This window comes from Xyrauchen texanus, chromosome 46, assembly GCF_025860055.1.
Source record: "Xyrauchen texanus isolate HMW12.3.18 chromosome 46, RBS_HiC_50CHRs, whole genome shotgun sequence".
NCBI lineage: Eukaryota > Metazoa > Chordata > Actinopteri > Cypriniformes > Catostomidae > Xyrauchen > Xyrauchen texanus.
In genome coordinates, this window is record NC_068321.1 from 15,425,124 (window position 1) to 15,437,900 (window position 12,777).

Below are 12,777 nucleotides of genomic sequence, written 5' to 3' on the forward strand. Positions count from 1 at the left end.
ACTGAAACAACAGAAATATTGAAAAATGTACCATCTCTGAGTAATTTCTCTCTCCATATAGGGACATCACAAGGAGAGAGTTTGGCAGTTCTTAGATAAAAACAGACAGATACTGTAAAGGCTCAAAAATAAAGAGTTTACTAAATTATTTAAGATTGAATCTGTTAATTGTTCTGTTGTAACAAGTACACAATATCTTTAACTCACATAGAGATTGAAATGTTGATTGACCTAATTAATTATTTGATTGGTACCAAACCGTCTAAATTTATACTGTGTTCATAGGCTATATATACACGTAACACACAGCGAGTCAGACAAGAAGAGTAGTGAGAAAAATTATTTACATCAACCAGTAGTCCAATAAGGCAACACACATTCATTGTCATCTTCTATATAGGAATTTCCAGGCCTGCATATAATCTGTTACTGACATTCACATGGTTCTACAGACACCTCTTGCTTATTAATGTTTTGGCAAATTTGATACTAATAATTAAGTCCTTTATGTTCAATTTGACACATTAATCATATTTAAAGTCAACATGAATATATTGCTTTCTTAAAGATGCAATTAGCATTTTTTTTATTTAAATATGCCATCTTGGCCGTACACTGACACTTCATGGCTTGGATGCAGCATTATTCAAACGGCATTGTATTAAATCCCTGAGTGAACATGTCTAATAATACTACCATAACATGTATGGTAGTAATAATCATATGGTCATGTGATTCAAACATGGTAGCCCCTATAAGGAGACCCTCTCCATGTAGAATAAAACAGGTTTTACTGATATGACTGGAGTCTCCATCTCATGTGCGTGCTCATGATTTTATACATAAGTTTCAAAATTACAATTCATTTCTTTACAAGCAAAACCTTTTAAATGAGGAACAAACTACAGAGTGCACCTTAAATGCACATTCCTGGTCTTTTTGAGAACAATGAATCCATCCACATTATTCCAAAGGAAATATTCATCTGCAATCTTTCATCAAAATGTAATTCTCTCTCCGACCGAGTCTGACATTAATTTACCTTTCGGCTGATGTAACTAAGCCCCCTTATTTTTCAACCTCTCTTCAATTACTTGGCTCCATTCTGGTATGCAAAGGGTACTGCCCACTTTTCATGATGCAATCAATTCCTAATGGATAAATTAAAGTACTGCTCCACTTTTTTCTCATTGAATATCCTGGTTCACTCTAAATAATGCCACATACATAGAGTAAAAATTTTTGTAAATGCTGTTTCATGTTGACTTCAAATTTATTCCGCATTTTCCTGCACAATCAGTGCAGGAAATGTGAAAAAGGCGAGTAGATTACATGTGAGCCTAGCTTTGACACTAAGGTTAAACAGATTCTATAAAAATAAAGAAGTCTTCTTGCAAAGATTAAAATGGTAAGGTTGTAAGAAAAAAAGAAAGAAGAAAACAGCAACAGATGATTCATAAAGAGGCATTTGTCTAATTGACCCTTCGGTAAGACCCGCCCTTAAAGCGTTTCTGACCAATTCGTTTTGAACAACTATTGCAGTTCGACATTTTCAGACATCGCTTGCTTTTCCCAATCAGAGACTATGGGAGTAATATGTGTTTGGCCAGTATTAAGCAGAGTTTTATAATTATGCACAAAATGTTACAAACGTTGTTGCTGGGTCACTTGTAATAGCCTCACCAGGAACACATAGAGGACACACATAGTTTTTTCTTATTTTTTTTTTAGCTATGGATTAAACTGTATCAGTCCTCATTCTCAAATGAACATGTATAATATCAGGAAGGACACCTATAATTTACTCTTAATGTTAATTAATTTAGGTCTTAATAAAGGCGATAGTAAATATAGAGTTTACAGCATCATAGTGAGTGTGTAATGGGATGTTATTAGCAATTCTGTTCACTTACACTGTTTTCAGGTGTGTAATTGCCATCAAATGACACTTTTGTTGACTATAATGATGATAATTGTTTGCCTCGATTCTGATTCACAGTCTCCACAGTTTTCAATCAAATTACTATGTAATTTAACCATTTATTTAACAATAAACATCTGGTAAACATGTTTTACAATGTCACTCTTCATTCCAGCCCACATAAGAATATTATCAAGGTCGTTTATGAGAATATTTAGCCAAAAACGACAAACACCCATTCATTCCTATGGGAAGTTCTGCTGAGCTTGTCAGAGTATGTGTAACGGAGCCAGTTGCTAGGTAGCTGTGCAGTATGTAAACCTCACTCCCCTGGCACACTAGTGACTGACGCTAGAGGCTGTAGCATTTAGACTCCTCGTTAGCGCGCCCGCCTCCCATGCCGGTTAAAATAACGTGTGGAGCGGGTTGAGCAGGACCGGTTACACGAGCAGCAGTAATCAAGGGGGGCGGAACTTAGCAAAGGGTCAAATATGAAACTGAATGCCCTTTTCCTTAAGTACACAGCCACAAAAGAACATTGACAGGTTTAAGGGCAAATTTCACATGTTACCTGTCCAGTGTTCCAATAATAACTTCATCATTATGCTGCGTTCAGTTCATAGTACGAATGCATGCACAATGTTATATTACATTTTTCACAGAAAATAAAATGCCCAACATACACTACGTTACCCCAGAGAGCACAATGCAACTGAAGCTTTGGACAGCATCTTCTACCAAACTACTACAAGACCATTTCTGATTGCTCAATCAAGAAAAGCTTCAGTTGCATTGTGAATGAATCAGATGGGCACATACTTCAAGAAGCATCTGAATGCAACCGTACAATGAACAGATGAAACCATAATGGGGTGACAATTGATCAATGAGCAATTGCTCAGTGAAGTCTTTCCAAAAACAAACCCTTACATAGACACTCCACCATTGAAACAACAGTTTTTACTACACCAACCGCTCTAGGATGTCAATCTAAGCCTGGACTTACTACAGGTGCAGTTCAGTCTCTGTCCCAGGGGAGCACTACCATCTCATGCTTGAGTGGAGAACCTCAACTCCACAGGTCACGGTTCATCATAATCTATTTACAGTGATTAAGGGAGTGTTTGTGCCTTTTAAGTCTTTCACAGTGTCCTTGGGCAGCTTTCCTCCTCTATTAATAATGAAAGCTATCCCTGGCAGTGAGTCCAGTGTCTTTCAGAAACAGCAAATAAGTCCTTTTCCTCTCCCTCACTCTCTGTCCCTCCCTCTGTCTGGTCCTTTTCTTTCAGGTACAGCAGTCACGGTCCAGGTTACTCTGAGAGGAGATGAGAGAGGGGTAGGGTGTCATCTTATCGATGTTGACATAGGTTGTGTTGAGGAGGATGTAGTGCTCGCCGCTGAAGCTGGAGAAGATAGAGGCGATGCGGGACACTAGCTCTGAGAAAGTGGGACGGCGCTCTGGTTTAGGGTGCCAGCACTCTATCATTACGTTGTATCTGCAATGAAAAGAAAACAAACTACTAATTAATAGAGCTGTTAGAATGAAATTTGTAACACATTAGATTAATTAAAAAAGTTCAACGAGTTAATTTTTCTTAATCGCGATTAACGCATTTACTATTATTACGGCATAAACACTGGTGTGAAGGGTGAAACCTTTGTAATGTGTCCGCCTGTAGTCATTACACTGACACACATTCCACAAACAGACACGCAGCAGCACTAGAGCCCTTCTATATTTATGGAGCCTACAAGCTTAGCATAAAACAGAATAATGCAGCAGTCCCATAGACATTCTATGGGTGGTATTATCATAAAATGCTAGTTGACCGTTACACGCTCTCCTATGATAGAGCTGTGGAGTTTGTTATTTCAGTAAATAAAAGAAGAAAATAAATTATTTGATGTACAAATCAAGCCCAGATGGGACTTGTGATTTTTTTTCAGCCTATGTAAATTGTAATTAACACAGAAGCACACCAAATCTTAACTATCACTAACACGCAGAATAAGACGTATTTGTTTGCAAGCACTTTTCGTGGTGAATTTATAGCAGCGCTCTGCACTGGTGTCGACGCTCTGCCATAAATCATGAATGCAGGTTCACGACTGCTGTAACAGAACAGATAGCCACAGTCTACCTACATGTGAGTGAACTGCTTGACTAACAGATAGCAATTTCCAAGAACGAATAAGCTTGCGCCATTCAGATTTTCATGCCTGAATTTATTATTTTTTTTAATTTATATTGTCAAATATCAGAATCATAGAATGCTTCATCTGTGCATGTTATTCCAAATAAAATTTAAATATTTTATAATCTCTTTATAATCTTTTATCAAAACATAATAACTTGCTCCACTTATGAAACAACTTTGCTTTTTGGCATATAGACAACTTTGCGTGATTCAATCAATTCCTGATAAATACATTATTAAATGCATAATTTAAGTCAGAAATGTCTTGTTCAGTATACCAGTGTTGTTAAGTTTTGTGAATGCTGTTGCTTTTAAGGCGATGAATGACTAAATATGAATGGTGCCTTATAATAACTATTATACTATGAGACATATCATATACCTATTTGAATCTGACAGGCTGATGGTGCATAATCCTATTTCACAGGCAACAAGGAACTTTCTATATCAGACATGGCTCAGGAGTTGGAGGACAAATATTGGTCACCCCTGTGCCACAGAGACTTCAAGATTTAAACCTCAAATACATAGATGGTGTTAATGGAAACTAATTTGTGTTAACTATGAGCAAAGAGTCATGTGGAGGGTAAGTTCTATAATTTTTCCATTCTCATCGGCTGTTTGCTTTGACAGTGCGAGACACTGGTGCCTTGAAATTTATTACCTATGGTGAAAACCTTCATCGCATTTCAGAACGACTTTCTATTGTTTTTCCTGCAATAGTCTAGTGAGCAGAGCAGAGCCATGAAGACCTGAGAGAAATGAAAGCCTGACAGCTTATTGTGCAGCCCATAAGAGCAGGGAGTGATGACCCACATATATCTATTCAGAGTGCCACTGCTGGTTATTAGAATGCAGTGTGTGAAGAATGTTTTGCGGTTGACTCATATCATAGAGACAGAGCAGGGAGTTACTGTGTGCCTAGTTCAGGTAGTCATGCATAGCTGAGTTGGCCAAGAGTTCTGATGAACTACTACTGCTTGACTGAATCAGAGGGTGGTTAACAATGGCTCTCTGTTTTACGCTCTTATGTTGGTGCGCCTCGGCTGACCCCAAGAGAGACACAATGAAGTGTGTGTCATGTGAGTATTTTGACAGAAAGTGATGCTATGTTCCAAAACCTAGTGAACTGTCTATGAAGGCAGCATTTTAAGGCATCATTTAAAAGGTAAATCGATAAAAATATTGTTTTAATTGCAGTAAAATGTATAATTAATTATTTAACCCAGTATTTGTGAGTGCTATTTATTTTTTATGCTTAATACAGGGTTCGTACAGATGCTTCAAATTTAAATTCAAGGACTTTTCAAGCACATTTTTAATTGTTTTCATGAACAATACTCGAGATGTCTTTAAATGTATTTCTTTTTTGTTGATTTTAAATAAAAATATTTTATTCATTCAGTTAATTTATTTTTATAAAACACCACTTATTACAAGAACAACATATCTCAATGAGCATCTTTAACTACATTCCTGAAGAAATTGATGTGCAATTGTAGTGTGCTAATTCAAAAGTGAATAACTGGGTCCGTAAACAGTAGTACATATGACTCATGTGCTGTGTTCAATGTTTTCTTAATTTCTCTGACCGAAATTGCAAATGGGTCATTCTCAAAAAGTTTTGACTTTCCAACTTACAAAATATTGAAATTTTCCATTCAGTTCAGTTTTTGCCTATAAACGCTGAGAGTAAACGTTTTTTAACATGTTAACATTAATTTTTATTCATAAAGGAGAACTTGGCTGTTGTTCTTTTATTATTTAATTTTGTTTCATGAACGAAGCACTAACACTAATGAGGGTTAAATGGGTTACAACACCAAATTTTTTGTGTGAAAATATTAGTTAAAATGTGAATTAATACGTTTTTAACATGCTGGGAATAATCACTATATGGATATTTAAGCAACCTCTGAACTTTGACCTTAAAAATTATTTCCCACAACTTTTTGTATTTAAATTTTTTTAATATTGATAACACCAATGCCATGAAATCAATGGACAAAAATTATTTTAAAACTATTTAAATTATTAATAATAATTTTGTTTTTGTGAGAGAAAGCTTTCTTTACACAAGGGTGCTTGACGGCTCACAAAACTGAATCCTCCATTGATCTGCATTCAAATCTCTCAAGGTTATACATCTCATCTAATTTTTTTCCCTCTGGAGAAAAGAGTTTCTTAATTAAAACTGATAGTTGCAAGGATTCATACTTGTTAAATCCACCACAGTAGTATCTATAAAACATATTTTTTAAATCCTCCAGTAACAGTTAATTGTGATTGACCCATTCTGAACAGCGCTGCCAAAAGTAACAGGTGCCTCATGACAGAGCCGTCTATGCACTGCCTGCTTCAGCAGTGATCTAGTGGTCTAGTAGTCTGTCATAATTTTTTTCCGAAAATAAATAAATACATTTAATTTATTAAAAAATTTAAGCAATGTATTTTAAGATTTTTTTTATAATTCAAGAACTTTTTAAGCGCCTCTTGATAAAAATGGCAATTTTCAAGGGTTTTCCAGGACTTAAATTTGAAAAAGCCAAATTCATGTACTTCAAGCATATTGTACGCACCATTATTAGAGTTACTGTTACACCATTAGCTTAGCAAAATGCTTACGTTAAACTGTTTTGAAATACATTTTCTCTCATGTGGAACACAAAATGCTGCTGCCTTTTTGGAGCATTCCAAATTTATCATTTTTTAAGTTAAGATAAGTAGTAGATAATTTTTAAGTAGCTACCTATGTAGTTGTTAGGCTAAAGGTCCTGATATACTTCCAACGAAACCGAAGAACAAACAGGTGTGATGTTATTTAGAACAAAATCTCAGGAAAATGTATTACCGGCTGCTAAACACCTCACTGCCATTGGTCTATAAACATCTAATTTCTGTTCACAGCATTTAGTCAGTTCAGATCAGTCAACATGAACACACTGGCGTGCAGTTATTAGCGAACTGGTGCAAATTGACCTACATCGGTACGATTGTTCACGTTGAAACATTTTCTAAGAACATGTCATGCATTGTTTTTGTTTAATTAGTCAAATCTACTCAAATACTCTTAATTGCCCATTTACTCATTCGGTTTATATGTTACTTCACTCATGTGCCATCTGCAGCGAAAGTCATTCATACATTTGCCCCAAGTAAGATATGCCTATCATCAATCTTTTTCAGCCCATTATACTCTATTATACACCAACTTTTGCAGGAGTATCAGTGTCCTCATAAATGACAATAACAGAGGGTAATCGGTGCATATAATGGCCTTGTATATCGTATTAGCGTCATTAATATAAACAAGACAAATTACCATTTTCTATTGCATGTATATTATTTAAATAATCATCGAGTGGTTAAAAAACATATTTTACTGATCTAATGTGAATTCTACTCATATAATGAGGCATAAAGTCATTAATAACACATTTTAATATCACATTAGTTCATGTTTTACATGTAGTCTTGTTCGTCCTCATATTTACATGCTCCTCTAAACGCCTCCCACAACGGTGTGGTGGGTGTCCTAATGTTGTTTCTCAGCTGTTTTTAAACTTCTTTTAACTTCTGAATGAAGAAGAACTACTCCGAAAGTATATTGGGACCTTACGTGTCTCGTGTGTGTGTGCTTACAGTGCATCCGGACAAAACTCTGGTTGTAGTAGTCTTCGACCTTGAAGTAGGAAGACTGTGATGTCAAAGGAGTTCACATCAGAGTAAGGTGGAGCACCCCGGGTCATGAGTTCCCATAGCAACACACCAAAAGACCACTGTGTGAAGATCAAACGAAAAACAATAATTTCATAGGAAAGCAAGTGAACACCTATCTAAACAGCAGTCATCTGCATGAACTTTGGGTGACTCCAGAATGTCTTCAATTGTTGGAGGCCAACAAAACGGCATACAATATGCCAAAGAGAGGTAATTCTGAACACTCTGATCCATTTAAGCAAAGAGTCAAGTCAGTATTTACAGAAATGTTGGAAAATGATTTTCCCCAGAAATGGCATTGGAGTGTAGTCATCTAGTCAACAGGTTAGAAAACAGGACATGACTCACGACACACCTTGAACCTAGCTTGTGCATACATGCATGAGTCAGTGTGATGGAGAAGTGCTACTTATTGAACTCAAACATACAAATTCAGTCAAAATGACTCAGAGCCAAACAGTGGTTTGTCTCGGAGTTACAAATAAAAAGCATCTTTGTCCTTTCCTGGTGAAAATATGTAAATGTTCTTAAAATATGATAATTTACTAAAGAAGCAAAATTACATCATATATCAAATATTCAGAGAATGTCTTGTTCCATTGGCAGATTTTTTTTGTCACTTTTTATCAGCATACTGCTCAGCAAATTCAGGTGAAAAGGTCTGTCAATAGAATAAGACCAAATAAAATATACTTATATAGTTTACAGATGAAAAACAGATAATTCTGTTTCACACATAATCAAATTACCACAGAAACATCATCAATAAAACATCAATGTATTTAAAAAGAAAATGCTTATTACAAAGTTCCGAAATATTATTTGTTAAAATTATCTGTCAGTTTAATGTGAGAAAGATACTCACCACATCTGATTTGGTGGTGAACTTGTGTGTTTGAAGACTTTCTAAAGCCATCCATTTGACGGGCAGCTTCACCCCATGTTTGTTGTGCACACTGTAGTATTCTTTATCATACACATCTCTGGCCAGACCAAAATCAGCCACCTTTACTGTGTAGCTCTCATCAAGCCTGAGGAGGATATTACAAACGTTACATGAGACAAAAAGAAAATCACACTCACTATACATACAATATATCAGGCACATACAGGGCTTCAAAAAGAATTGTACGTAACTTGGCACAGAGAGAGATACACTAGATTTGTTGATAAACTCACATGCAGTTTCTGGCTGCAAGGTCTCTGTGTACAAACTTCTTGCTGGCAAGATATTCCATTCCTTTAGCCACCTGTAGACCGAAACCCATCAGATCCTTCACTGTGGGGTTCTGTGTGGGAATTAAAATATTTTTTAAATAAATAAATATAAAAACAATATAAGGTGGCACTTTCCCATCTTTTTAAGTTTTCTCCACTGTAGTGTACATCATACATATGTAACAACAGTCTGACACTTAAGTTGCGTTGAAAGACATTATTTGATATATGTTTGAGATGTTTCACCACATACATGAGTCTCGTCTCTGATAAAGTTGCGCAGATCACCATGTTTCATGTACGGCAACACGACGAGAGGTGAGCCCTCGCTGGGCAGGCATATTCCCAGGAGAGAGAGCACATTGGGATGGCTGAAATCTTTCATGATGATGCCCTCCTTCAGGAATTGAGATACTTCTTCAATATCAGTGATTCCTGCATGCAACATGATTTTCACAGGTTGAGTTTCACAGTTTTGAGCTTTAAAGAATTTATTTACTCATACCATCATGTTGTTCAAAAATGTCCTTGGAACACAAAATGTGATGTTCACACTGCTCTTTTCCATACAATGAAAGTGAACAGGGTTGGATGCTGTCAAGCTCCAATGAGGACAAAAACAAAAGCACAATTAGGGGCCGTTTACAGATGCTTTTTAATTGTTTATCTATGTAAACATGCACTAGACTGATTTCTATTACCGTTATGCCACATTACATTTTTTCAGCATCTTATTTTTATAAGTTATGTCACATTAAATTTTTTCAGCATAGTGCCACTAAAAGAAAATGTGTTAAATTTAAAGAATAACTTTTAAAAATGCTTCTCATGACACTGCATTCTGTTCCATTCGTTGCACTACATCTAGCTTTTTTTACATTTTCTTCACGATTGGTCTGAACGGCCCCTAACATTACCATAAATGTCATAAGCCTCAAATCCAAGTTTTCTTAAGCCATTCAATAGATTTTTGTGAGGATATTGATGCTGCTTTTTTTTTATTGATTTTGGAGCTTGACAGTCTGTGGGCATTTTATACTTTTATTGTTTGGAATATAGCAGTTTGGACATTCTGCTACACTTTTCCTTTAGTGTTCAACAAAAGAAAAAACATAATATGGGTTTGGAACAACATGAAGTTGAATAAATAATAAGATAATTGTTATTTATTTTGTGTGTGTTACTTTAATGGCATAATATTGATATGGCAAAGCAGTTCATAGGTCGTCCCAAAGCCTCAAACTTGCAAAATTTTTGGTATCAGCCCACTTATTTCTCTGTTATGCTACCCTGTCTGTGTTTACAAGGCTGTCCCAAATTACTCTTGAACTTAAAATCTATCCTGCTATACATTTCAATAAACCTGCCAAATTGTCAGTGAACCATTCACCACGACATATAAATTATCTCCAACACTATCAAGTGTTTTATCACACGCGGCCAGATATTTCACCCGGGAAGACTGCTCAGTTTCAGAGCAGCGACTTAATCCACTGTGACATGACCGTGCCATTACTAGCTGAGTTCTCAGTCTCCACTGGTCCTGCCATTTTAGCTTTCTGCCTCCCTTTAATCTTGTTGGGGGCGCTTTCACATTTTGAGAAGATTAAACAGATGTTTAACCTTTCACTAAGATGGAGAAAGCTTATCGGTAAAATAACACACCAAAAGAAAAGGCCTGTGTATATGTGTTTAGTCTACAGTAGACTGATCTTGAGCGATGAGGCATCCTATGCAACACAGATCACTGCTGGTATCCTCAAAAGACTAAAACTGATCTGGGAACAGCTCCAAAGTATTTATTTGATCAATTCCTTTCATTATTTATTCAATATGTATTTTCAATCCCTTTGACTTGATTACTAAACAAATACGAAAAACAAAGCTTGTCAAAATGCTGTTCAGTGTTAAAAAGTAAAAAGGACTACATATATAGTTGGGCAACAGTTCCTGCTGAAACAAGCCTTAATTCTGCAAGCAAACAGAGAAAGAAAAACAAAGCTCAGGTCATAAATCTAAGTGCTCCGAGTGACATGTTACGTGATTAGAGGCATCTCTAATGTTATATGGCTCCTCTGCTGTGCATTCATCATCATCACGCAGTCATATTAAAACAGCCTCATGTCACACATCATATCTCAGTAAAGAGATAACTGGAAATAGAGCCTATATAAAACAAATGGGCTGCATAACTAACTAATCTACATACAAAACTAAAATACAGATGAACACATTGTTTGAAATTTTTGTATACAAAATTTGAGGTATATTTATTTCTATAAAATTATTTCAGGGATTTTTGGTTCGTTTTAGAGAGTTCATTGAAGTAATTAGCTACTTAAGGCCATGTGTTACCATTTTACTATGGTAAATGCGAAATGGAATGCCTAAAACACCTGAAAGCTGAAGTATGTCATTTATGTGCCACTAGTGTCACCAAATGGAATCTCAAAAATATTGATTGTTTTCAAACCGGTTTCCAGAACACTCCCCAATCTTCCATTGGTCACCAAACAGATTATCCCGCCCCAAATTTACGTCATTGGTTGAGCCGATGTTACTGTGTCAGTATGCTCAAACAAACAGAGCAATGCTTTGACAGAACCACAGAGTAAAAATGTTGGGTAAGTCAGCCCACACATGGTTTACTTATAGTGTCTCTGCTTATTAAGCTGGGATAGGAGAAAATATTTTAACATCTAAAAAATTACACCAGCTTTAACTGAGCTAAAAAAATAAAAATAAAAAAATGGTTAATCTAATAAGATTTTAAAGAGTGAATGTGTTTGAAATTTCCAAAATGTAAATACATCAACAATTGTGTTGTCAAACTCACGGTTTAAGGACTTGATGGCGCAGTGCTGCTTTTGGCCATCTGGTTCGAGCAGTGTTCCGTGGAACACACAGCCAAAGTGCCCTGGTGCACACAAAGACAGGAAAAGATGCAGAGCTATGATTAGTACATCAATCTATCAGAGGTTTTTCTGTCTGAATAGTGTCGGCATAGCAGGTGTGTATCATGTATGGCCAAGAATAATGAAAGCAGCAACAACTGCATCAGTGAGAATATACTGTGTTGGGAGTGCACTTGCTCTGTCTCAAGCATGATGATGGAGTTTTGAATGATCGCAGAATGCTGCATATGCACAGGCAGCAATATTGATATTGATTTATGATATATATTGATATATGTAGTCGCTTATCACAGGAAGTGATATCAACACTAAAGGCATCAAATATGCCATCTAATATTAATGCAACCTATGAATGCAGTTTAGTTAAGTTAAATTCAATACAACTATTGGAATTTAAAGAAACTCACCCTTACCCAAAGTATTAATCTTAGACATAAAACCCTTCCTGTACCATTTGTGCTGTGGACATGAATGATAACTCAAATTTTGCGGCTTATTGAGTAGAGTAGATCTATTTTGTTTTATGCAATTGGACTTCCAATTTTCATCTGGTGGACGTTAAAATGGAGAAAGATTGCATAGACTTCCCTCATATTGAAGGAGGACCCATGCCATTTCAAGGACCCAGAATATTATAGAGACTCAGGGGTGGGCTCTTTTGACAAGTACCAGTAAGCTTCATCCTACCACTCAAAACGCCATAGCATTTTGCTGGCGAGTTTTGCAAGGCCAACGACCACTCGCATTTTCTACAGAAAAGGTAGAAATCTAGTTTTTATTTTTGCCACTTTTATTAATAGGGGCA

General features: G+C 36.1%; 1 protein-coding gene across 3 annotated transcripts in view; it reads right to left on the reverse strand.

Annotated features, from left to right (window-relative positions):
- Positions 1-12,777, reverse strand: part of LOC127638445 (hepatocyte growth factor receptor-like) — an 83,794-nt gene continuing 71,017 nt past the window's right edge. For all 3 annotated transcript variants that reach the window (XM_052119978.1, XM_052119979.1, XM_052119977.1), the window contains 6 exons: positions 11,894-11,974; positions 9,311-9,492; positions 9,019-9,128; positions 8,705-8,870; positions 7,762-7,898; positions 1-3,417 (listed from right to left, as the gene is read on the reverse strand). In XM_052119978.1, the coding sequence (XP_051975938.1) occupies positions 3,207-3,417; positions 7,762-7,898; positions 8,705-8,870; positions 9,019-9,128; positions 9,311-9,492; positions 11,894-11,974 (887 nt within the window). In that variant the 3' untranslated portion in view covers positions 1-3,206. The remainder of the gene's footprint in view (positions 3,418-7,761; positions 7,899-8,704; positions 8,871-9,018; positions 9,129-9,310; positions 9,493-11,893; positions 11,975-12,777) is intronic.